This window comes from Gossypium hirsutum, chromosome A12 (assembly GCF_007990345.1).
Source record: "Gossypium hirsutum isolate 1008001.06 chromosome A12, Gossypium_hirsutum_v2.1, whole genome shotgun sequence".
NCBI lineage: Eukaryota > Viridiplantae > Streptophyta > Magnoliopsida > Malvales > Malvaceae > Gossypium > Gossypium hirsutum.
Genome location: NC_053435.1, coordinates 2,619,801 through 2,643,257, shown reverse-complemented (window position 1 = coordinate 2,643,257; position 23,457 = coordinate 2,619,801). Strand labels below are relative to the sequence as shown.

General features: G+C 33.5%; 2 protein-coding genes across 2 annotated transcripts; one reads left to right on the top strand and one right to left on the bottom strand.

Moving 5' to 3' along the window:
- Nucleotides 1-415: 415 nt before the first annotated feature.
- Nucleotides 416-1,898, bottom strand: LOC107938449 (uncharacterized). The gene is made up of 2 exons (XM_016871622.2): nucleotides 1,106-1,898; nucleotides 416-979 (listed from the first exon to the last, which is right to left on the bottom strand). Exons 1-2 carry the CDS (start codon nucleotides 1,655-1,657, stop codon nucleotides 794-796), a joined length of 738 nt encoding a protein of 245 aa, XP_016727111.1. The 5' UTR covers nucleotides 1,658-1,898; the 3' UTR covers nucleotides 416-793.
- A 16,405-nt stretch (nucleotides 1,899-18,303) lies between these two features.
- On the top strand, nucleotides 18,304-20,921 carry LOC107940208 (endo-1,4-beta-xylanase 5-like). Its single transcript, XM_016873646.2, has 8 exons — nucleotides 18,304-18,378; nucleotides 18,492-18,571; nucleotides 18,681-18,730; nucleotides 18,820-19,042; nucleotides 19,161-19,324; nucleotides 19,393-19,491; nucleotides 19,583-20,362; nucleotides 20,464-20,921. The coding sequence occupies exons 2-8, from the start codon at nucleotides 18,511-18,513 to the stop codon at nucleotides 20,824-20,826; spliced, it is 1,740 nt and encodes a 579-aa protein (XP_016729135.2). The 5' UTR covers nucleotides 18,304-18,378; nucleotides 18,492-18,510; the 3' UTR covers nucleotides 20,827-20,921.
- The last annotated feature ends 2,536 nt before the right edge of the window (nucleotides 20,922-23,457 follow it).

Below are 23,457 nucleotides of genomic sequence, written 5' to 3'. Positions count from 1 at the left end.
TCAGGGCTCAAATGGGCGACTTAAGACTAGGTCACTAAGAGGTTCTCAGAAACTAAGAAGTTCCCATGCAGCTGGAGTTCATGCATTCTAAATGATCTAGTAACATTAAAGGTGACACTAAACTCTTACTTAAACATTGCTGGTGAACTCGACATGAAAGCTATAGACAAGATCCCCAGAACTGGATTGGCTCTTGCTCTCATCTCATGCTATGATAGCTCTCTCAACAGCGGCAAAGATTCTAATATATGGTTCCTTCTAATTCGCAACAAAAAGATGCATGGCTATCCTTCCGTGAAATGGATACAGCTTCATGAAAATCCGATTTCATATATCAATTAATTGATATCTTATTCAAGTGAGCTGTATCAATTCGTGTAAACAATGGTCAAAGTAATGGACATAATACAGTCCATTCATGAAACTACTTCAATCAAAATTCACTGAAGTTGAGAACAATTCTCCATTATTCTCCATTATCACAATAATGGACAGTAGTTGGGGTATTTCCAGGAAGAATGTATAGAATAATTTCAAAGCATTATTGTAATCAGCTTGAGCATTCTAACTTCTGATATGAACTCTTTAAGACACTTTCTAACTCTTCCTTAATTGCCTAGTCCCATCCGATCTGCTAACTAGAACTCCCCTTAGTTCCTTGATCAAGGCCTGAGCTGAACAAAAGAAGACCCTAGCTTGGCAGTAAAACTTCTTCTTCAGAGGGGAAGAGTAACATACCAAACTGCAAACCAAAATTTCATAGCAGGGCTGGATAAAAGCATGGAAGTATCAACTAATTCCGACATAATGAGTCCTGGGACTTGAACCTGCTGCACCATTTTACAAGAAGCTCAGCTATACTGGCATCCATTCGAGTTCCAACTCCTCCCCACATTAGCATATGGGGCATATCCCCAATTGTTGAACCAGTCACTTCATGCACAACCTTGAACCCAATCCTTTTGTAGAACCTAACAAGCTGAAAGTTCAAAAGATCATCAAAATACATAAATTATCCACATTTCAAACACAAAGAAAAAGAATAATTTCTTGTAAGAAACCTTATCCAATAACATAAACCAGAGGAATTGGGTAAGTTAATAACCTTGGAATGGTAAAGATCGGAGTCGTTGATGGCAAGCAACTCGGCAGTCTTGCAACCGCAGTCATATCCATATCGAATAGCTACAGCTCCAATAAACAAACCAATACCAAAAATGGATCTTTCCATGCCTAGGGTCTCTCTGTTGAGTCTAATGGAATCCAGGTGCAGAATTTTACCTACAAACCAGACCCTAACGAGCCCCTCAGCTCTTCCAAGTTCCCTGTTGGTCTCCAGGCTCTTAGCAGTAATCCTAAACAATGGTCCTAAAGTTCGGAGCTGAACGTCAAGGTTCTGGGCTCTAGAGGAGGCCAATATATCAGACATGGATGGCATATTAACAGTGGCTTCCTTGATGCCATTGCTTGTTGTTCTAACATATGGTTTGGCAGCTTCTTGGAGAGTATTCAAATGGGTTTTGGGGGCAATTCGGTTAGAGGATGATGGAAGTGGTGAAACTGAATGCTGAGATGATGAAAGAGCTTGGGTTCTACTCCAAATTCTGGGATTTTGATAGCAGAATTTGGAAACTGCAACCATGTGAGTTAATTCCATGTGTGCAGCCGCCTCGTGGTAGAGAACTATCAATAGAGATTTTAGCTGGTTTTGGATGAAACAAAGTGAGCGCTTGCTTTGAATTACTAGCTCGGGTTCGCACTTTGTTTGGATGGCTACTCGTTGTGAGACGTGGATTCCTATCTCATCAATTCCTTTTTCCTTCTCAAGAAAAGAGAAGTGGGACGAAATTTGGGTGAATTATTTACTCTCTCTTATTATATAGAACTCACACACACACACTTTCTTTTGAAAAGAAAATAGTTAATAAGTAGCTTCTTTTTCTATTTCTTTTAAAATAAAAATTAAAAAGCATAAATATCCTTCATTTGTTATTTATTATAATATTTTAATTTTCAATTTAATTCTTATTACTTAACGTGTTACTCTAAGCTTAATAAAGAATTTTAATATTACATATTAGAGAAAAATATTTAAATTAGATTTTTTCCCCAAACTAAACTTAAGAACAAATATTATATCGAAGTTAAAGCAAATTATCAGCCCTGAACGCATTTTGCTTATATTATACACATCAACTTGTAGTATCTTTTCCTTGGCATCAATGGGCTCGAATCTGTGCCAGATTCCTCCGACTGAAGAGTGCTTTTGGTTTTCTTCAACAAAACTTGTGATTTGATGAAAAAGATTCCTCATTCCCTGAGATAGTGAGGTGCTAAGTTCTTTATTTGTTCCATCAGGATTGCAGTCTCCAGGCTCCCACTCGGCAGAAGAATCTTCTTCGTAATGCTTGTTTTGGGGGAGATTGAGTACACGCTATACAATCAGCAGTCTTGTTTTTTTGGCCATCAATCAGGAATCTTCCACCTAGGGAAAATATATAAATATGTTATGATAGTGGAGAACCGAAGTGACATGATAAACCAAAAAAGAACAAGGAAGGTCGAACAAAACTAACACTAGAAGAAGTATTGAGGATGAACACGTGAAGATCTAGCGACTAGTCTAGTTAAATAATTGGTAATAAACTTTAATGATTATCATAGTCACAGTTTTGTAGCTTGAAAGTTCATGAATTTTATCCATTTCCTCAAGCTCTTTTTACCAGAATGTAATTGTTTTCATCTGTATCTGATAAATAACCACATAACAAATAATAATTCAGCACTCAACAACAATGTACTGCTAATCAACAAAAGATTGCCCTATTCTCATCCAACATCAATATGGACCTCAACAATCTGGAGCAATGACTTCCCATTGGAAATTATAGACATATGCCAATGCAATAATGGGTTTTGCAGATGCAACTTGCCAAGAGCAATTATGTGCTAAAAACAGAACATAGTAAGCAATTTGGAGGCACTGCTATTCTACATGTCAAACCAGTCTCTTCGTGTACTCAGAGATCTGAATTCTTAAGCAATCTGAATAGGAAGATAAAAGAAAGGCATCAGCTTAAACGCCTATCACAGAAGCAGTCAGAATGCCAAAATGATGGTACAAATTTACTCCACCAGTAAAGCTTCTTTCTTTGCAGATCTCGGAAATATCAAGGTAAGCTTCATCATATAACCTGGCAGCCATGAAATTATGATCATAATTCTGGAAACTAACATAGCTGAACATATGCTATTTAACAAATCAGCAGACAACAACCCCAAATTAGCATCAAGAACTTCTGAGTTTAGAAGCAAAGAATCTAACTTTTCTGTTAAATCATATAGCAATTATACTGTTTGAAACCTGTAGAAATAACATCAACTCCAGACATAGTTTACAAACCTATAGAATTAATAGAATTTACTAAGAGTAAATTTCCAGAAATCAAATGTAAGTCCATGAAACTTCATAATTAGTGGTGGAAATAATAGACATGCTGCCAACAGTTACCTTAAATGAAGGATTACTAAGTTTCATCAGCCGCCTAAAACGCATCCATATCTACATGTACCAAATCATGGAAAGGTCAAGCGTAGTTTCAAGCTCTAAAATCCTTTAATCCACAACATGAAGAAGGAGCAAATTATGTAATTAGTTCTTCGCATACGTTCAATTTTTTGTCGAATAAGGATCTCTTTTCACTCTTCCTTTCAGAAAAGTTTTGATCCTTTGCTCATTTCGTACACTAGTCTTTGGATCTTCTCTTTATTTATTCAACCAACACTTAATCAATTGAAATATATAAAATTCATGAAAGAAAATTCGAAGAAAATTGGAAAAAAGAAGAAGAAGAAGAAGAGAGATTACGAAGAAAATTTCGAAGTGAGTTAACAAATTGAAAGGCAGATTGGCGGAGAAAAACCAAGAAATCGAACAAGCGGGAAGAGATTCGAGGACAATCAAAAGTCGGGAAAGAAACATTTTTGTCTTACCTGTTTTGACATTGGTGTAAAGAGTGTGATAATATTGCCATTGCCGTTGATTATTGCCCTCCATGCAGGACAAGGGGAGAAGGTGAGCGTTAGGAGAAACAAGCGCCCAATGGTGTTAACCTGAAAATCACAAGGTTTCAGAAAAAGGGAGGTATTTTGGAATACCTCATTTGGTTTTTCTTTGTTTGCTTCATTCTCTCTCTGCTCTCTCTCACGGCCCTCGAACCTGAGACCTGTGGCATTCGGTTACTCTGAACCAAGTAAACCAAACCATCAAGCTAGATCGAGAGCCAGTAAAGATTCTAATTTCTTTTAGTAAAATAGAAAGGCAGAGGTCTGAGACAAACCCAATAAGTCCGTGGCCTAAGCCAGCACCAAGGATGATGGGAGGAGCACCTACCAACTTGTTGAGGTAACATCGGCACTTGAAAGATCACCTTAGAGTCTACTTGTCTTGCTGAGTTTATCCATACTTTTAATCACCCGAATCTAATAAAGTAATAAATGACTTTTTCCGTCAATATGCTTGGATTAAATCGTTTCAATACTATATAAGTTTGTGTTCATTTATATTTGGGGTAAACTTCAAAAATAATCACTTTTGTTTGTCTTAAATTACATTTTAGTCACTTATATTTGAAATGTTACGTTTTAGTCACTTATGTTATCGTTTTGTCACGAAGTAGTCACTCTATCGTTAAACTCCGTTACCTCCCTAACAACAGTCCTATGTGGTAGGTCAAATGGGTTTTAAATGCCAACTTGGATGTTCGGTTGTTGAAATAAAAATAGGTTTTTAATTAAATAAATTTAATTTGGATTGCTACGTAGGACATCCAAATTGGCATTTAAAATCCTTTTAAACTGCCATGTAAGATCACCGTTAGGGAGGTAACGAGACTTAACGATAGAGTGACTACTTCGTAACAAAACGATAACGTAAGTGACTAAAACGTAACATTTTAAGCATAAGTGACTAAAATATAATTTGAGTCAACAAAATTGACTATTTTTATAGTTTACCCTTATATTTATAAATAATTAACCCTAACCTATTTAAACCCATCCCATATTATTTTATTTTTAAAATATAGTCTTTAGTAATTATATGTATAACTTTTACAACTATTATATATTATATATTATTAAATTTCTAAAAATAATCATTTTTTCGTATTTGTATTAGGGTCATTATTTAATAAACAAGTAAAATGGAAAGTTACAAGCAAGATCAGAGTTTTTTTAATGCATTAAAACAAGATGTTGTTGGCCTGCAATTAGATGTGAGTGTTTGATTTAATCGAGTAAAAAAATTAGAGTTAATCAAATTGATAAGTCTTATTTTATCGTCTTAACTTGAATTGGGATTTTTTAATCGAGTCGAGTGAAATAAAATTTAAGTCGAGTCAAATTGAGTGAAATTGTTCAAGTTAAATTAAAAAATTAAACATGTCATATTAAAATCTTATTGCAATATAATTAATTTCATGTTAGAGTACATAAATTTAAAATCATATATATTTGAAAACTTTTTCAAAGAAAAATAAGAAAAAAATATTTTAACATAATAAACTTTGAATATTCAATTAACTTATTTAGGTCCCTAAATTATTATTTTAAAAAAATTATATATATTTTATAAATTTTTAAAATTTTTTAAAATTTAAAAATTATTTCGAATTTATTTTATAATTTTTATGAGAGAAACCAATTTGCTCATTTTCAATATTGTTAGGGACCAAATGGGTATTTACACCAATATATTTTTTGGGTTATTAAAATTGTAAAGTTCAAATCGATTCGAACTTGAAATTCAAATTACTTATTCGAGTTGACTAAAAAAATCGAATAGCTCAATATTTAAATTTTTTATAATATTTTTAAATCGATTTGAGTTTTGTTCACCCATAATAATAAACTAGAATTCCATGGTGATGATGAGATAACAGAAAAGGTGTCAAGCTAATGAAAAATTGATGCAGTGCCTTGCCAAGACAATAAGCAAATCAAATTTCCTCAACTAACACTCCAGCCCTTACCCTTTTGCTAGAGTCCTTACCCTTTTGCTAGAGTTTTTGTAAAGCTGAACTCGAGTTTTGAGTCCATTGCATATAGTAATTGATAGAAGCATTTCCAGATAGTTGTTTGCAAATATTACCAAATTTAAAATATGGAGTCGAAAAAGAAAAGAAAACTTAAAATTCAATAAAAGGTAATGGGAAATTAAGCATATTAATTTATTTATTTGAAAATTTATGAGATTTAAATTAAAAACATTATCAAATTTAAAATAACGAAATACAATTTCTATAAAAAAAATCAAATTTAATTTTTTTCTTGAGGGACCAGGTATAATTTTACCTTATTTTTAAGTGATGATATATATTCTAATGAGCCCTAAAAGAATTATTTAGGACAGGAGCCCTTCAAGGCTTCAACAACAGGTCAGCCAAACGAATATAAATTGCCTCCATCGAGGTTCATCAAACATTAAACCCTTTCCTTCTATCTTCTTCCAATATCATACTCCACCGCCCCTTAACCTTTTCCTTTTTTTATATAGCCCGGTGATTGCTCAGAATGACACACAAACACGTTTCTTACCTAAATTAAGGGAAATGCAGGTCATTTTCTATTTGGCTAATATATATATGTTTTTCAAAATAGCCTTTGGCTAAATTGAGTGCTGTTGGTTAAGGTAGATTCCTATTTTCCCAGACCAGTTTTAGGTATAAAGCAGGCTTGCCCCAATGCAAGCATAGTACACATACATGCTAATATATTTGTTTATTTTTCCATTTATTTCTAAGGACTTTAGAAACCATATCATCAAAGTAGAAAAAAGAAAGTCCAGTACTGAGTTCTATAATGGGCAAATCATTTCCCATATAACTTCCTATATAATAACAAGATATGTTGGAACTACTGTGGGCAGATAATTAACAAAGAAGAAAAGAACAAACAATTTCAAGTAATCAACGCTCTTTATTAGATACTCTTTTTTTGATATCAAAGAGATGAGTTTTGGGTGTTTTACCTGAAACAGTACTCAAAACCAGCTATAAGACTGTGGCACTTTGCCGGCACGCTCTCCAGCATTGTATTGTTTATGTACGAAGTTGTTTAAGTGGTGGCTCTTGGTGTTTGTGCCAGTATGTGGTTATTCATGTGCCTGGTATAGTCATTTCTTTGTGGAAGGGAACGTTCCCGTCACTTTTGGGCATCCATTTTCGTTCTTTTTATGCTATTTTAAGATGTTTGGGTTCATGCTTACTGGGAAAATGGATAGAGAGATCGAGAGGCTTGGATTGTGACCCATCTTTCAGGGAGTGAATTACATAAAAATCTGTTTCTTTAAAACAATTATTGAATTAGGTTAATTTTTTTGAAAATTTACGGGATTTGGTTGGGAAACCTCAAACGACTATTTTTTTTTCTATATAAACTCTTTTTTTTTTCAATTCAATCTCAACTATTTCTCTCACATTTTCAAATCTTTTTTATTTTCCTTTTAATTTCCCACTCAAATTTTATTTCTCTCTCAACTCTCTTTTTTATTAAAATTGTATTAAGATTTTCGTAAATTATATTTTCTATTACAATTTATTTCGTGTTTTCTAAAATTAGTAATAGCGAAATCTCTAATCCGTTTGGATGAGAAACATATTTTGGTTGATCAATTGCAAATGGTGAGAAGTCTTTTTTATTATATTTAATCTAATTTACCAGAAAATTGAATTTTGGAGACGTATATTCATAATCAATCCACTCCCCATCATCCTTAATCGAACCCTACTTGAGAGATACAAGATTTTTACACGTGATCGTTAAGGGTAGGGGGTGTAAATTGGACTCCACACTGTAAGTGTGTTGGTGGAAAGGTGAAGACTCGAGACACACACGTTCCATCTTCATGCAACGAGTGTACTATCACTTTTGAAGACGTGCAGTTACAGCTCGAGTTATCGGTGGATGGCCCAGTAGTGACTAGGTCAATTGTCACAGCCGATTGGAGAGATGTATGCAAGCAACTTTTAGGGAGGGTCCCGGAAACAATTTATAGATCCCGGATAGTTATGAATTGGTTTAAAAGAAATTTTGGTGGGCTTAATGCAGATTCGAGTGAAGTCCAAAGGGAACAACATGCTCGAGCGTACATTCTTATGATCATCGAGGGTCTCCTAATGCTCGATAAGTCACAAAATCTTATCCATTTTAAGGTGGCTGTTAAAACTCGTCGACTTTATAGAAACAAGCGAACTTAGTTGGGGGTCAGTCGTGTTGGTGACGTTGTACCAAGAGATGTGACTGGTGACAAAACCATAAAAAATTAAAATCGGTGGTTGCATACTACTACTGCAATCATGGGTGTGGTACTGGTGGTTGCATGCTATTACTGCTGTCATGGGTGTGGTACCAACTGTCATTTTATGTCTTCAAGCTGATTACCCTTATACATTCCCACTTGTAAAATGTAAAATTCATTAGATAATATATTTATCATAATAAAATTATTTTGTTAACTTATTATTTCAATAGGTGGAACTATGGGCTGAGTAACGTGAGACTACCAGATGAGCTTTGAGATATACGACTTCTATTAGACTAATAATTGAAAGCGAACTATATAATATTAATGTAATTGATTTAAAATTAATAGTATATATACAACTAATTATTATTATTATTTTAGTATAGTTTGAATGGACGCCATACTCTAATCTGACAATTCAAGAATGCATTTCGTTCGAATTCTTGGTCAATCTCAACATCTGGCATGTGAATGTGTCATTGGTAATGTATGCTATAGTAGAGATGCACGGGACAGATAGAGTGTTGCGGCAGTTTGGGTTTAGGTAATTGATTCCGTCAGCACCCCAAGAAATCAAAGATCTACATCAAACCGACTTGTGGGGGAGAACAAATGAGTATTAGCCTACATTCCACATGCAATATATCAACATTTGGAACAATAAATACGAGTTTTTACTTACTCGCGAGGCCACATGCCATGGTTTAGGGTCCATTGCAAGCCATATCTACTAACGGAAGAGGCGAGGGGTAAACAACTGCATACGAGGCTACGACAAGCGCCTAGGCATCCAAGGTCTGGAGCAGCTACCATGTCGGGTCCATATCGATCAGTGCACCACCCCTTAGTCAGTATGGCTCGACTTATTCTAGTGTTTATACTAACCATGTCATTTTTACACAAGCACCACATGTGGCACTACATTTTTCTATTTCTACATCGATGCTCAATTTTATTTTTGGACCCCGACATATTACACTCATATGCCATCAATGTTTCAGACGACGACGGATCTAACAACAATGTATAGGCTGCCTATGTTTGGAGCACCGACCGAAAGTTCGATCGTTTTTCCATCGATGTATGAGACACAATATAGTTATACCTTTACACCGATGGTGTTGCAAACACCTCCGGGATCATTGTTCTACCAATGTGGAACATCTTCGCAACCACATGTTCTTAGAACGGAGGATACATAATGACAACCAAGAAGCAATTGATTGCAATCAACTACGGATGAAGGCAAAGAATATGAGAAGCCGAGACCATAACCTGTACCCGAACAAAGACATAACGATCAAGGCAAGGAGGCTGGTATACAGCTTGATCCAAGAAGAAATCCAGCTCGCAACCGTTGACCACCCCGATGTGGCACACATTCTCACCAAGGATATGAATAATTTTTTTTTTGTACTTCTCATATAAATTTTAATTGTTTAGCTAAGTTATAATCGATAAAATTGTATCGATATTGGATATGAAATGTTTTTAAATTAAGTTAATTTGAATAAGAATGATAAACTAAGATTTTAGTATTTTTAGTAATCTCATGAAAACTTGATTTATTTTAAAAATGCATTATATGAGAAGGAAAATAAATAAAAATAATGTGATAGAGAAAAATGAGGAAGGTATTAATAAATTTCCTCAATCAATAAATTTCCTTTCAATAACGACACGTTTTTCCTTTTTCTTTTTTTTTTTAATTTTTTTCTTGCAATCTGTCATAATCTATTTTTGGACGTATTAATTATTATTGATTTAATTTTCATTAAAATACCTTAATATTTTACACAAATCCCTATATTTTTTTAGACATAAAAATAAAAACATCTCTATATTAAAAAATATTTTTTTAAATTTATAATTTGTTTTTAAACTAATAACATAAAAATTTATTACCTGTTTTAATAGTATTGATTTTTTTTTTCAATTCTCAATATTTATTTTTTATCCATTCTAATATTTTTTTTCTCTCTCTCAAATTCTACTGCCCTTATTTTGATTTGCAAAGTTTACTCATTTTTATTATCTATTCTATTTCTCTCTCTCTCTCAAATTTTAAATAATGTTATCTTTTTTATTTCATTTAAAGAAAATCAAAAATTGAAATTTATTCTGTAAAAGTATATATAAAATGTTTAAAAATCAAATAAATTGATTAAAAACAAATCTAATTAAAAATAATAAATCAATCTATTATAAAAAAAAGTCAAACCAAGTGATGAATGCTCAATATTTAGCACTAATTACCTAGAGTACTTTGACAATATTGATTTATTAAATTTTGCACTAAACAATGTAAGTAAGTTAGCAAGATCTCAGCAAATTATACTAGCAATCTTTATGTATAATTATGTTATTAGTTATTACAATTTATAAATTATGCTATTAGTTATTACATTTAACATAATATTATGATGATAACATTAAAGGATGTATGTTTAAAAAGTAAATTTAATGAAGACATGGTAAAATATTATCACGTCAGGCCGAGTTGGGTTTTATATAGGGTTAAATTTAAGTAAAAAAGTGAAATCATATTTCAAGTCGAATTAGATTTAAATAAAAAAATAGAATAAATTCTTTGTATAAATTCAATCCGATATAATTTACAAATAGATCTAGTTATGACATTAATGGATTAATTAATCAATTAGTAAATTGTTGGATGTAATTTCAAATTAAAATTTAAAATTGTCGTTGTCTGTTTTTTCACTATTGAAAAATGTGTTTAAAAGTCTGTTGAGAAAGTCAAAATTGTTTGTGCTATCAAAGTATTGACCTAGCTAAACTTGTTAATTTTGATCTAAATCGTAAAAAATTGACTTAATCAATCTAAATTTGTACTTGATCTCATCTAGTTTAATCATGAAAACTCAACAACCTAAACACATCCAACGAAACTGACCTAAATCTAAAATGATTCAAACACGATTTGACCCGAACAAGTAACCCGAACTTAAATTAAGCATAGTTTTTTAGAAAAATAATAAAAACAGTAATTATAACTTAAATTACTAATTCGTTTTAATTTATAACTTATAAATTGTAATACTCATAGTTCATTTTCATGCAAGGTGGATAATCTTTTTGGCAACCCGTTTATTAAGTCATATTTATGTAGATGATTTATTCTTGCTGTAAAGGCTTGGATTGTCCATTTATCAATTATGCCTTTAGTTGTCATACTTGTTGCATTGAATTTACAAACAAACTTTCTCGAAGGTTTGTCATTTTGGTGTTTGATAGACATAAGATAAGGTGGTGATTGTTGTAATTTTTTATTAACCAAAAATTGGTCATAGACAAATTGATTAACTCGTTAAAGGTGCGGATAGAAACTATTAGCAATGAAAAGTACCATACCCCAACATTATCTCTCAGGATCATTGAAAAGGCTAGGATTCTCTTTGAGCATTGTAATCCTCCTTAGACAACTTAAATGTTGGAGACATGTATTGTGCAACTATTTCTGGTGCCCTAATCCAAGGAAACTCAACAAGCTTTGTATTATGAATTCTTGCATTTCCTTCCACAATGCTTGTACATGTTCTTCAAAAAAATTATCCCCATCTTTACAGATTATGTTCTTGTGGTTGGTATAGAGGGTCCATTGGATTCACTCCATGTTGTTGATTGTGTTGCCGATTGGGAAAAAAATAAGTTGTCTCTTCTTGTTGCACCTTGGGTGGAGGGTTTTGTTGCTGAGGTTCTCTTCCTGATTTTGGTTTTGTTGCTGAGGTTCTCTTCCTGATTTTAACTCTTTAATTTTTTGTTTCTCTGATTAATTTCTTATTGTTGCTCTTGTTGCTCCTAATAGAGTTTTATGTATGTTGATACTAAGCGTAATATTTGAGTGGGAGAATTAGTGGTACTAAGAATAACCGTCATAAGCATGATGCGGATCTTGAAGGCTACTTGGTTGAGATTATTGCTCAGTATGTTGTTATTTGGTACTAGTTTAGGGTTGGTTTTAATTTGTTTGTAGCTAGGTTTGAGTTTGTTGTTGATCCCAGTCTCTTTCTTCTGGGTTTGTGGGAATATTAGTGGTGGAATGAGTCATGTCTATCCATACTCACTGCACCAATTGTTGATACAATGATGTGGCGTAGAGCATAAAATGGTGTATGTAACACCCTACACCCGGCCTAGACGTTATAGCCGAATGTGGAGTAATTACATCAACTCGTTTGAAAAACTAAAATCTAGCTTAGGAATTTTATGATCCGAAATCTTAATTTAGCTAAGCTCATAAGATTTTAAAAAAAATTCTCAAGTTTGAAAACACCTATTTCACATCATGATCTCTTAAACATTTACTTATAAAAACAACGGAAACTTTCAAAAAATTTCACTCTAACTTTAGTAATCACGTGATTTGGAAATATTAATTTTTTTCAAAACTCTTACATTATTATTTAGAAAAACTCATGGGTAGAACTTAATCATTTTATAGAAAAGCATTTAGTTTGATACTTAATTTTGCAGCAGATATTTTTAGAGTTTTTAAGTTTTGAAAACTGAATTCCAATTTGTCAAATTTATATGATTTTGCAGTTTTTCGTTTAAGAACACCCAAAAATCAACGAACAGATTAAAACCCAAAAACAAAATCAGATCCAAAAACTTAGTCCAAAAGTCAAAAGTCCAGAAATCTTAATTAAAATAATTCGAACCATCTTATGTGGAAAACCAATCCGAGCTCCCACATGCTATCTAATCCTAAACATGCTGATTACCTGGGAGAATAACAAACAAAGAGTGAGCTTTATGAGCTCAGTGTGTAACACATCCTAAGCAGCAAATCATATATACATAAATAAACATATATGTTTTCATATACAAATTCAAACATATTCTCATATAAAAATTCAGATTTTTGTCATAATCAGATACAGATGCGTATTCAGACTTAGATACAAATGCAGACACAAATCCTACCCTTATCTGCTACACACCAACTCCGTCTAACCAATTACACCAGTTAAGACTACAAGAGTCTATCCATCCAATCACATCGGGTCGTGGTGGTATGCCACTCATAAAGGTGTAGCTGAGCTGCCAGACAGATATTGCGATTTAACCGTTGAAATTGCAGTAATACTACTAGAATACACTTCTTCCATCACATATCAAAGCCATCCTGGTGCACATGCAAAAATAAACTAACACATACATTCCATAAACAGATGTCATGCATACTTTTCATTCGTAATCATGCTTTTAGAGTTATCAGAACACAAATCATACATATATTTTTCACATACCTTACTTGTATCACATACAAACACATATTAATAAATGTCACAATTAAAGTCTTATATAAGCCAGACAGACTTACGGAAGGTCTAATTACGAATTTCAAAGTCAAATGGACCTAGGTAAAAATTTCCAAAAAATAGGCCCACACGACCCAACTGGCCTAGCATGTGTGGGCCACACAACCTGACACATGCCTATGTGACCCACACAGTCATGTGACCCACAGGACCTTGTGACCCACACGATCTACCATACGGCTTATCACACGGCCATGTGACGTCGACAAAATGCTTTTCAGCTTTACGTCATTCGTTGTTTTCATAGAATCGAGTCACACACCTAGTCAATTTTTGATGCGAACACCACAACAAAGATTCCAATACCTAAAACATTATTTAAAACCAACCATTTAACAACGAATTACCAAACCCGATTCATTAAATCAATAAAATCGTCAACAATCAAACTCAATTACAAAAAATTAGCCCTTACAACGGCAAATAACACTTACTTTTGCAAAAACAACAACTAACGTAACAACTAAATTACTAGAAGGTTGAATGTCTCGAGATCTTCACCTAGAACAAACCAACGTAATTTAAACAAGGAAAAAAATACCACAACCTTCAATTTATCAACAAGATAACGAAAAAAAAAAACCTCGATAGAGGAAGAAGGATATATGCTACTTACACGAAAATTGAAGTGCAATGAACCCCCAATCAAAACACCAACCAACAGGTGGGTGGCACAATGCAAAGGAATAAAAATATTTCCATTTGCACATGTAAGGATTTGAACACAAAACAAAAGGGTAAGTTAACATCTTACCATTGAACTAATAGGCTCATTCTTACTAGTAATGGAGCGAAATAAATTTTTAAACCAGAAATTCAAAGATAGGGGTTTAGGCAAAAATAGCAAAAATACAAGGCCAATTATTCAAACTCATGACTTGTCTCACACAAGCACAACACTTAACCACTGCACCAAATCATTCACTTGTCATATTTCCTACAACCTAGACTCAAAAACATGATATGACCACTCTTGGTTTCACTAATCCAATTTCTTCTAACCCGATCTTTGGGTGACAGTGTAGATCAAGATGGTTCACCTTATTTGGGCAAAGACTTGTACAATATTGGTGGTAAAGATGGTAAAAGTATGAGAGAGAGACAAAGAGGGGGGGAGAGGAGGAAAAAGATGGGTAAAATGAGAAAGTCGATTTTATTTTAATTGATTTTGGAGGTTAAATTGATTGTAGGGTTGGTTTATTTGGTTATAATGATCAGTTATCAATTATTGAAGTTCATAATCAAACTGACTGACTTAACCGACTCAATATTTGATATTTTTAATTATTTTAAATATATTTATATTTTATAACATATATAAGACAGTTAAGTCAATTAAATTGCAAAAGCTAATTGAACCGGCCTTATTAACCGTTTGCACATCCCTATTCACCTAGGGTGTGGGGTATGTAGATGATATGTAATGGTTGTTTTGTTGAAGTGGTCTAATTGTTAGAAGTGATTGCCTCACGTGTCTACGATAGAGCTAGATGAGAGGTGAAGCTAAGAAGTTAGTGAAGGTAGAATTATGGTGGCGAAGGTCGCTATATATAATACCTATATAAAAAACCGATGTTATTTACCATTTTCCCTTTATAACTTAATTATATCCCATAAGAATAATAAAGAGTGGTTCACACCTCCAAATTTCTTATTCTACTTTATTTACCACATATTTTGAATAGATTATTGATGAGCTAAATTTAGTAGTAGCGTAAACTGAGAAGCACCCAGATTTTATCCATTCAATATTAACTGTTTTATTCCTTTATTGCACATTGAAAATGAGGCTAATACTGATTCTAGGTATGAGGCTACAACGTGTGGGAGATACTGAAAATGGAACTCAATTTCTTTGTAATAAAAAAGATGAGGAAAATTGTCCAACTGCAAAAAAATAAAAAGAAACTAACTTTCGGTCGTTGAAGAACAGTTGGATTTATTACCAAGGATATGAAAACAACAAATGTGAGAAAATATGCTTCATTTGGTTTTAGTAAATACATGTGATTTTATATTTTTCTAAGTGTATTTCCAAATTTCTAAAAAAATAGAAAATATAAAGAGAAACAAAAAAAAAATCAATAATCAAGAAATAATAAGACTACATTTTAATTCACAAGTTTTCTATAATTAAAAAAAATTGTACTTACCAACAAATGTTGGGTGCAATGGTAAAGCTCATTGTATTCTTAAAGAGATTCATAAGTTTAAACTTTGAATACGACATTATTAAAAAGAGTAATCACGAATTCCGAATATATATAGTAAAATAGAAATAAAATTGTAATCCTTGCTCAACATCTCCAAGCTAGGGGTCAACACTTTCAGGTGCCACATCAAACTGTTGAGTGATAGTTTCCTCAACCAGACATGTCTTTATAAGGTAATCTGCTACAAAGTTCGTTTCTTGGAAGACATGATCCACTTGTGCTTGCTATTCTCGCCGGCACAACTCCTTTAAACACATTAAGTTAATCATTATATTAAATTCTATTATTATTTATTAGCTTAAATTTTTTAATTGCACTAAACATCTCAAAATATAATTTTTATTTTAAATTGGTCTCCAAATTTTAAAATATTCTAATTATACCTCAAAACTATCAATATTAAATCAATTAGACCCTTCCGTTATTGAAATTATTAATTTAACCATTAAAAAACATATAAAATCTTATGTGAAGTGATTTAAAATGAAAATTTTAAAGAAAAGTAAAATGTTGTTGCATAATTTTAAAATTAAAAACTAAAACTAAAGAAAAGAGGGAGAGAGAGAGAGAGAATGATAGTTTTTGTAAAAGTTTTAAAAACCTCAAAATCAAGATTTTTACAACATCTATTTTTATAGTTTTCATTTTAAATTTTGTCACCATAGATCTGACGTTTCATTTAACGGTTAAATTAACAATTTGAGTAATGGATAGATCTTATTGATATAACATCAATAATTTGAGGATGTAATTATAATGTGTTAAAGTTTGAGACTAATTTAAAATGAAAGTCATAGTTTAAGAATATTTGGTACGATTAACTCTTTTCATAAAATCTTTAATTTTAATGTTAATTGACCTGTTGAATATTTGTACTTATATTTAAAAATATATAAATATTACATTTTTACCTTTTATATTAAGAGAGCGTTAGATAGACAATTATCACTTTTCATGAAATTTAATTGGTTAGAATGTGATTTTAATATTTAGTATTCCCATGTGATCCCCTTAATAATTAGTGGGAAAGTTATTTTTCCATATCGATGGAAAGTAAAAAGAATTTGCTAAGACAAAAGTAACTTTTTTTTTAATTGGGTTTAGGATTAAGATTTAAAATTAATGCATTTCTTTTGTTATCAATATTTTTTAAAATATATTTTTTCATCGATATCAAATTTTAGTATCAAGATAATTTCAAGTTATATATATGCAATATAGGAATATACTTGAATTTATGCCTACAAAATAGCGAAGAAAATTTTGCATCTTCACAATCTTGAGTTAATGTATAAGTTATTTTCATATGTATTCATGTAATAAATTCAATCAAAACGTCATCAAATCATACATTGTTGATTAATTTAAATATTTGTTAAAAATAAAAAAATTATAATTAAATATTTAATTATAATATTAAATATTTGTTAATGATAAAAAAAATATTGAAAATATTAAAATGCATGGCTATTATCTTTTATTTATTAAGGATAATTTTGTAGGGTGTAATACATTTCCAAGAAAGTATTGAGTGTACCAAATATGTTAATGTAAGTTTTTTGGAATTTTAATAAATACTTTGATCAATGTATAAGGAACTTTCCAATCAATCACATTTTTAAGAATCATATCTCATTGCCAATTGAGTCTTAGCTCGACTGGCATTAGCATTATTGTCAATATAGGAGGATGTGAGTTTGAGTGCGCTAAAATGCATTATCCTCCTATTTATGGGTCGGGAAAGGCTTATAGTTAGTTCTAGACATTGTATCAAAAAGACCAGATACGTCGTCATAAATCACTTAACTTTTAACTCAATAATCAGAACTTAAATACCGACAATCTCAAATAATTCAGAATAATATATATTTTGAGGAAAAAAAAAATTCCAATATTGGGTTGAAATTTTAGGATTTCAAATTTCTTTTTTTGATTTACTTCCTTTTATATTAGTGTAATATCATGATTCCTAGTATTGATTTTTTGATACAATGCGTAGAATTACTTATAGTCTATGCCAAACCCTTAAATAAGAATATAACTCAGGTTCTCTTACATTAACAACAAGGTTGATATCAACTAAATTAAAATTGAATCGACTAATATTTCAAATTATGAATTAAACGAGGTAAATCGTGATGACATAATTACAGAAAAACAGTAAAAGCAAATTTTCATTTTAAGAAATAAGGAAAAAAAAACCATTATCTCCTCTAAATATGTAGTATGTTATAAATGCCTCCGCTGATTAAGTTATAAAATCTTGCAAAGCTGAAAACTAGCAAAATATTTTTTAGTACTTTATAGTATATTTTACAATTTTAAGTATATAAATTAGTTATTTCCTAAAATATATCACACTAAAAAAAAAGCACAGGTGTGTTTCCAAAACTGCATGTATATGTGTGTGTATATATATACACAGTGTGTGTGTGTATATACACAGTGTGTGTGTATAGCCCTTCAGTCTTGATTTTCTCACCCAATCCTAATCCAAGCTTACATTCAGTCTCAGGTATCGAGTGTCGACTATTAGTTTTCAAGGGTTTTTAATATTATGATCAAGTTTTATTTGATATTTTTAATAATTATTTCTTTAGTTATGCGATTGATTTTATTTCATTTCAGGGTAAAATAAGACACAGCAATGGAGGTTTGGAAGAAAGAGAGTGTGCTTCTGTTCTTACCATTATCGATCCTTTTGTCAGGTTTGGTTATTAGAGCCAATGATATATTATTCGCCCAAATTAGTTTATTTAATACAATAAGGAAATTACTAAAAAGGGTACGACTAAGTTTGGAGCCCGGTGTTTTCAGGACTCGTCAAAGTGAATGCATTGTCCTATGATTATACAGCCAGCATTGAGGTAATTTAAGTTTTCCCTTTTGATATTTATTTACTTGTACGTTTCATGATAATAACACTAATAGTTTTTTTCTTTGGGAAAAACTCTAGTGTTTGGCACAACCTCATAAAGCTCAGTATGGCGGAGGCATGATTAAGAACCCAGAGTTAAATGAGGGTTTGATAGGATGGTCTACATTTGGGAATACCGTAATTGAACATCGAAATGAATCAGATGGCAACAAATTCGTTGTGGCTGGTAAACGAAACCATTTCCAGGACAGTGTCTCTCAGAAGGCTTACTTGGAGAACGACAAGCTCTATACCTTCTCTGGTATTATCTATGTTATCCAAAATTCTTTATTCAATATTTATATTTGACGTATACCTATGTCCAACGTGTATGTATTGGACACTTATATATTTTTGATTCTGTGGGTGGGTAAATGAAGCTTGGGTTCAAGTGAGCGAAGAGAAAGCTCTGGTGAGGGCAGTCTTTAGAACAGTTACCGGGTTGAAGCGCGCTGCTGAAACAGTTGCCGAGTCCAAGTGTTGGTCTATGCTCAAGGGTGGCCTCACTGTGGATGCTTCAGGCCCTGCTGAGCTTTTTTTTGAGGTAACTATTTCATCGGGATTTCCTTTCTAGAGTTATATATTTCCAAATTAACTCACTGATTTCTTCAGACCGATAACACCTCGGTTGAAGTCTGGGTGGATAGCGTCTCCTTGCAACCATTCACTCAAGAAGAGTGGATGTCTCATCATGTTGAAAGCATTGAGAAGGTCAGTCACTCTACTAGGACTGGTAATATATATAATATAGAGAGATCAGAGAAGTAATAAGTCATAATGGATGGAGGGTCTAATTTTGCAGACAAAGAGAAGGGTAAGAATCCGTGTGGAAACAAAAGGGAATCCAGTAGTGAACTCCAAGATTTCCATCCACCAAAAGGTTTCAGGGAAACCTATCGGTTGTGCTGTAAACAAGGGCATCCTCAACAACGTTGGCTACCAAAACTGGTTCACTTCCAGGTTTACCCATACAACCTTCGAGGACGAAATGAAATGGTACACCACCGAACCAGTCCAAGGAAAGGAAGATTATTCACTCCCAGATTCCATAATGACATTAATGAAACAACACAATATTGCGGTACGAGGACACAACATTTTCTGGGATGATCCTCATTACCAACCAAATTGGGTGCCCTCTCTCCAACCCAACGACCTTTCGGCAGCAGCTAACAAAAGGATTAACTCAATCATGACTAAATATAAGGGTCAAGTAATCGGGTGGGACGTTGTTAATGAGAATTTGCACTTTAATTTCTTCGAAAGTAAGCTCGGCCCAGATGCTGCCGCCACCTTCTACAAAATGGCTGCCGGTATTGATCACTCCATACCTTTGTTTATGAATGAATTCAATACCCTAGAGCAGAAGGGAGATGCTGCATCAACCCCGGCTAAATATCTTGAAAAACTGAAAAATATTCAAACTTTCATGGGTGCCGAAGCTAAGCGAATGGCTATTGGCCTAGAGTGCCATTTTGACGTTCCAAGCCTCCCTTACATAAGATCTTCTCTTGACACTCTCGCTGCCACCAATTTGCCCATTTGGCTAACGGAAATAGATGTGAAGAGCGGCCCCAGTCAGGTAATTTTCGAGTTCAACAATATTAACATACCATGAGCATTCAAATATAAGCACTTTTGTGGGGCTTTTTTTATTTTTTTATTTTTATCATATATAAGCAGGCAATGTATTTGGAACAAGTTTTGAGAGAAGGACATAGCCACCCTGGTGTTAGCGGCATGATAATATGGTCTGCCTGGAAACCAAACGGATGTTACCGTATGTGCTTAACTGATAATAATTTCAAGAACTTGGCAACTGGGGATGTTGTGGACAAGCTGTTGAAAGAATGGGGAATCAAGGCCACGGTAGAAGCCAAAACGGATGCTGCTGGTTTCTTTGAGGCCTCCCTTTTTCATGGAGAATATGAGGTGAAAATCAGTGACCCAGTTGAAGCAGCCAATTCTTCAGTGTCTCAGAGATTCAAGGTGGAACCTAGACATGATTCCCAGGACCAGATTATGCTTCTCCAAGTTTCTACGTAATATATTCTGCTATTTTCCCTGTTCAGTCAGTATTAAACTGTACTGTAGTTTTTGTCATGCAGAATAATGATAATAGTTTATTACAGGTTCTTTGAGTTTTACTTTCATCATCGTTATTTTCAAACTTTTAATTGACTTTGATGTTTCAGTGACATTTGTCAAAGAAATTAGAAAATGAAAAAAAATAAAAACTAAAAAAAATGTGTCTATTTTTTTAAAAAATTATAAAATTTTTTTCTAACAAACATTTTTGGATTTTGTTCTTTATGTTATGGTTCCTTTTTTATATTATTATTTTAAATATAATATTTAAATATTCTTGAACCGAAAATAAAAATATAAAATTGATTCAACCTTGTTTTATCTTACCGAAAATAAAAATGTAAAATAGATAACACATCTGCTATTTGTAAGTTACACATTTAATCTCTATATATGACAATTCATACCTACAACATTAATAGGTCAGTTAAACTCTAAAAAGTCCGAAACAAATATATGAACTATTAAAAACAACCCCTTAAAAGTTAACTAGCACAACAAATAGGACTAGGACACTCTTTCTTTATGACTGAACTATCTTTCATATCATGTCTTTTCCAACCTTCCCCTAGCTCGCAACCATGACACATCTGTGCGATCCATCAAGAAGGAAGGAGGTCATTTGGCCCAATCAGACTGGCCCGTTGCTTGAAGAGATTGAAGGCCCATCTACAAGTTAGACAAATATGGAAACATGATCTTAAAAGATATAATTTTATAATCTTAGAGATCTTAGATATGATATGTAATCTTATAAGATATTATTTTATAAGATTACATATCTTAGATAAGATAGGTAATCTTTAAAGATATGATTTTATATTCTTAGAGATTTGATTGTAGATACCCTTTAATCATAGCCGTTGATGTACTTGATTTTGTACCGTTGGATTTGGAGAGGCTCAACTATAAATAGAGGCCTCTTCCCTCATTGTAAAGCACTTGAGTTTTGAGTAATAAGAATTCTTGAGAGCATTCACTCAAACTTTTCTCTCTCTTGTGTTCTTATTTTTCTTGGCTTGTTCTTGTCTCATTCTTCTTTCATCTTGTTGGCTTTGAGCTGCTTTCGCTTGAGTTGTGTTTTGGGAAGAATTCTGTTGAATCCTTCTTTTGTGGAAGTTAGGCTGACTTAGGCGTTTTTGGAGTAAGAAACTGCCTAAGGCCGTACGGAATGTGAGGCAAGAATCCTAAGTTCGTGACAGTTGGTACCAGAGCCAGTTCGAAAGCACTTTTGAGATATGTCGAAAGAAATTGTTGATCAGAATGAGCCAATGGAGACCCGTGGGAGGGCTAGAAAGGCTAGTCGATCGAGGGATATGCTGTCGAGCTTGGAAATTCGAGTGGTTAATCTCGAGGAGTCCGTTGGTGACATGAAGGAGACATTCGAAGTGGTCCTCACCCGTATGGAAGAACTGAGGGAAGATAACAAGGAGTTTGCATTGGACTCCCTCAGATCCACTTCGGACAAACTGACAGGGAGGGACGAAGCTCTTGAGGCCCTGCTGACTGCCATGAAGGAAGAGATTGCTGAGCTTAAGGGGGAGCTCAGAATCTGTAAGGCTGCCTTAGGAAGTGGGATGTTGGCTTCGGGACCGAAGCAACGTCATGTGGATGTTCCAAAACCCGAGAAGTTCAAGGGGATTAGGTCCGCAAGAGAAGTGGACAACTTATTGTGGGAATTGGAGCAATATTTTCGAGCAATTGGCATTGATGATGATGCCACCAAGGTAAACACCGCTTCAATTTACTTTTCTGATGTTGCTCTCTTGTAGTGGAGACGTAGGTCCACGGATGAGAAACGTGGAGGAACGACCATTGGAACTTGGGAGGAGTTCCAAAGAGAGTTGAAAAAGCAGTTTTATCCGCAACATGCTAAAAAGGAGGCTCGTGCTAAGTTGCGTCGGCTTACGCAACAAGGCACTGTTCGAGATTATGTTCGGGAATTCAGCGAGTTGATGCTTCAGATCTCAGACTTGAACGAGAAAGAAGCATTCTATTGGTTCGAGGATGGTTTAAAAATGTGGGCCAAGTAAGAGTTGTGTCGCCTAGATATCACCGAATTGACCGAAGCTATGGCCAAGGCAGAAAATTTCTATTATGTTGAGGGAAGAAAGTTTGGTAATAATGATTCTTCCAAACCCAAGTCGAGACCCAAAGACAATGGTGGGGGAAACAAGGATCAAAGGGAAAAGAATGACGAAGGCCCAAAGCCTAGTCAAGGTAACCCTTGGGATAGAAAAGGACCAATGAAGTGCTTTCTTTGCCAAGGCCCACATAGAATGAGTGTCTGTCCAAAGAAAGCCGCTTTTCATGCCATGGAGGCACGCGAGGAAGCCGAAGATGACACCAAAAGCCTCAATTCGATATTAGGAGGTGTCGAAGAGAAGTCAAGCAATGGGTTGATGTTTGTGGACATCATCGTAGCTGGCAGAAGATTGAATGCACTTGTTGATACTGGTGCGTCTGATTTATTCATGTCTAAAGAAATGGAAAAGGAACTTGGCCTTAGAATTGAGGAAGATTCGGGACGAATCAAAACGGTGAATTCAGAAAGCATTCCCATAACGGGTGTGGCAAAAGGGGTGGAAC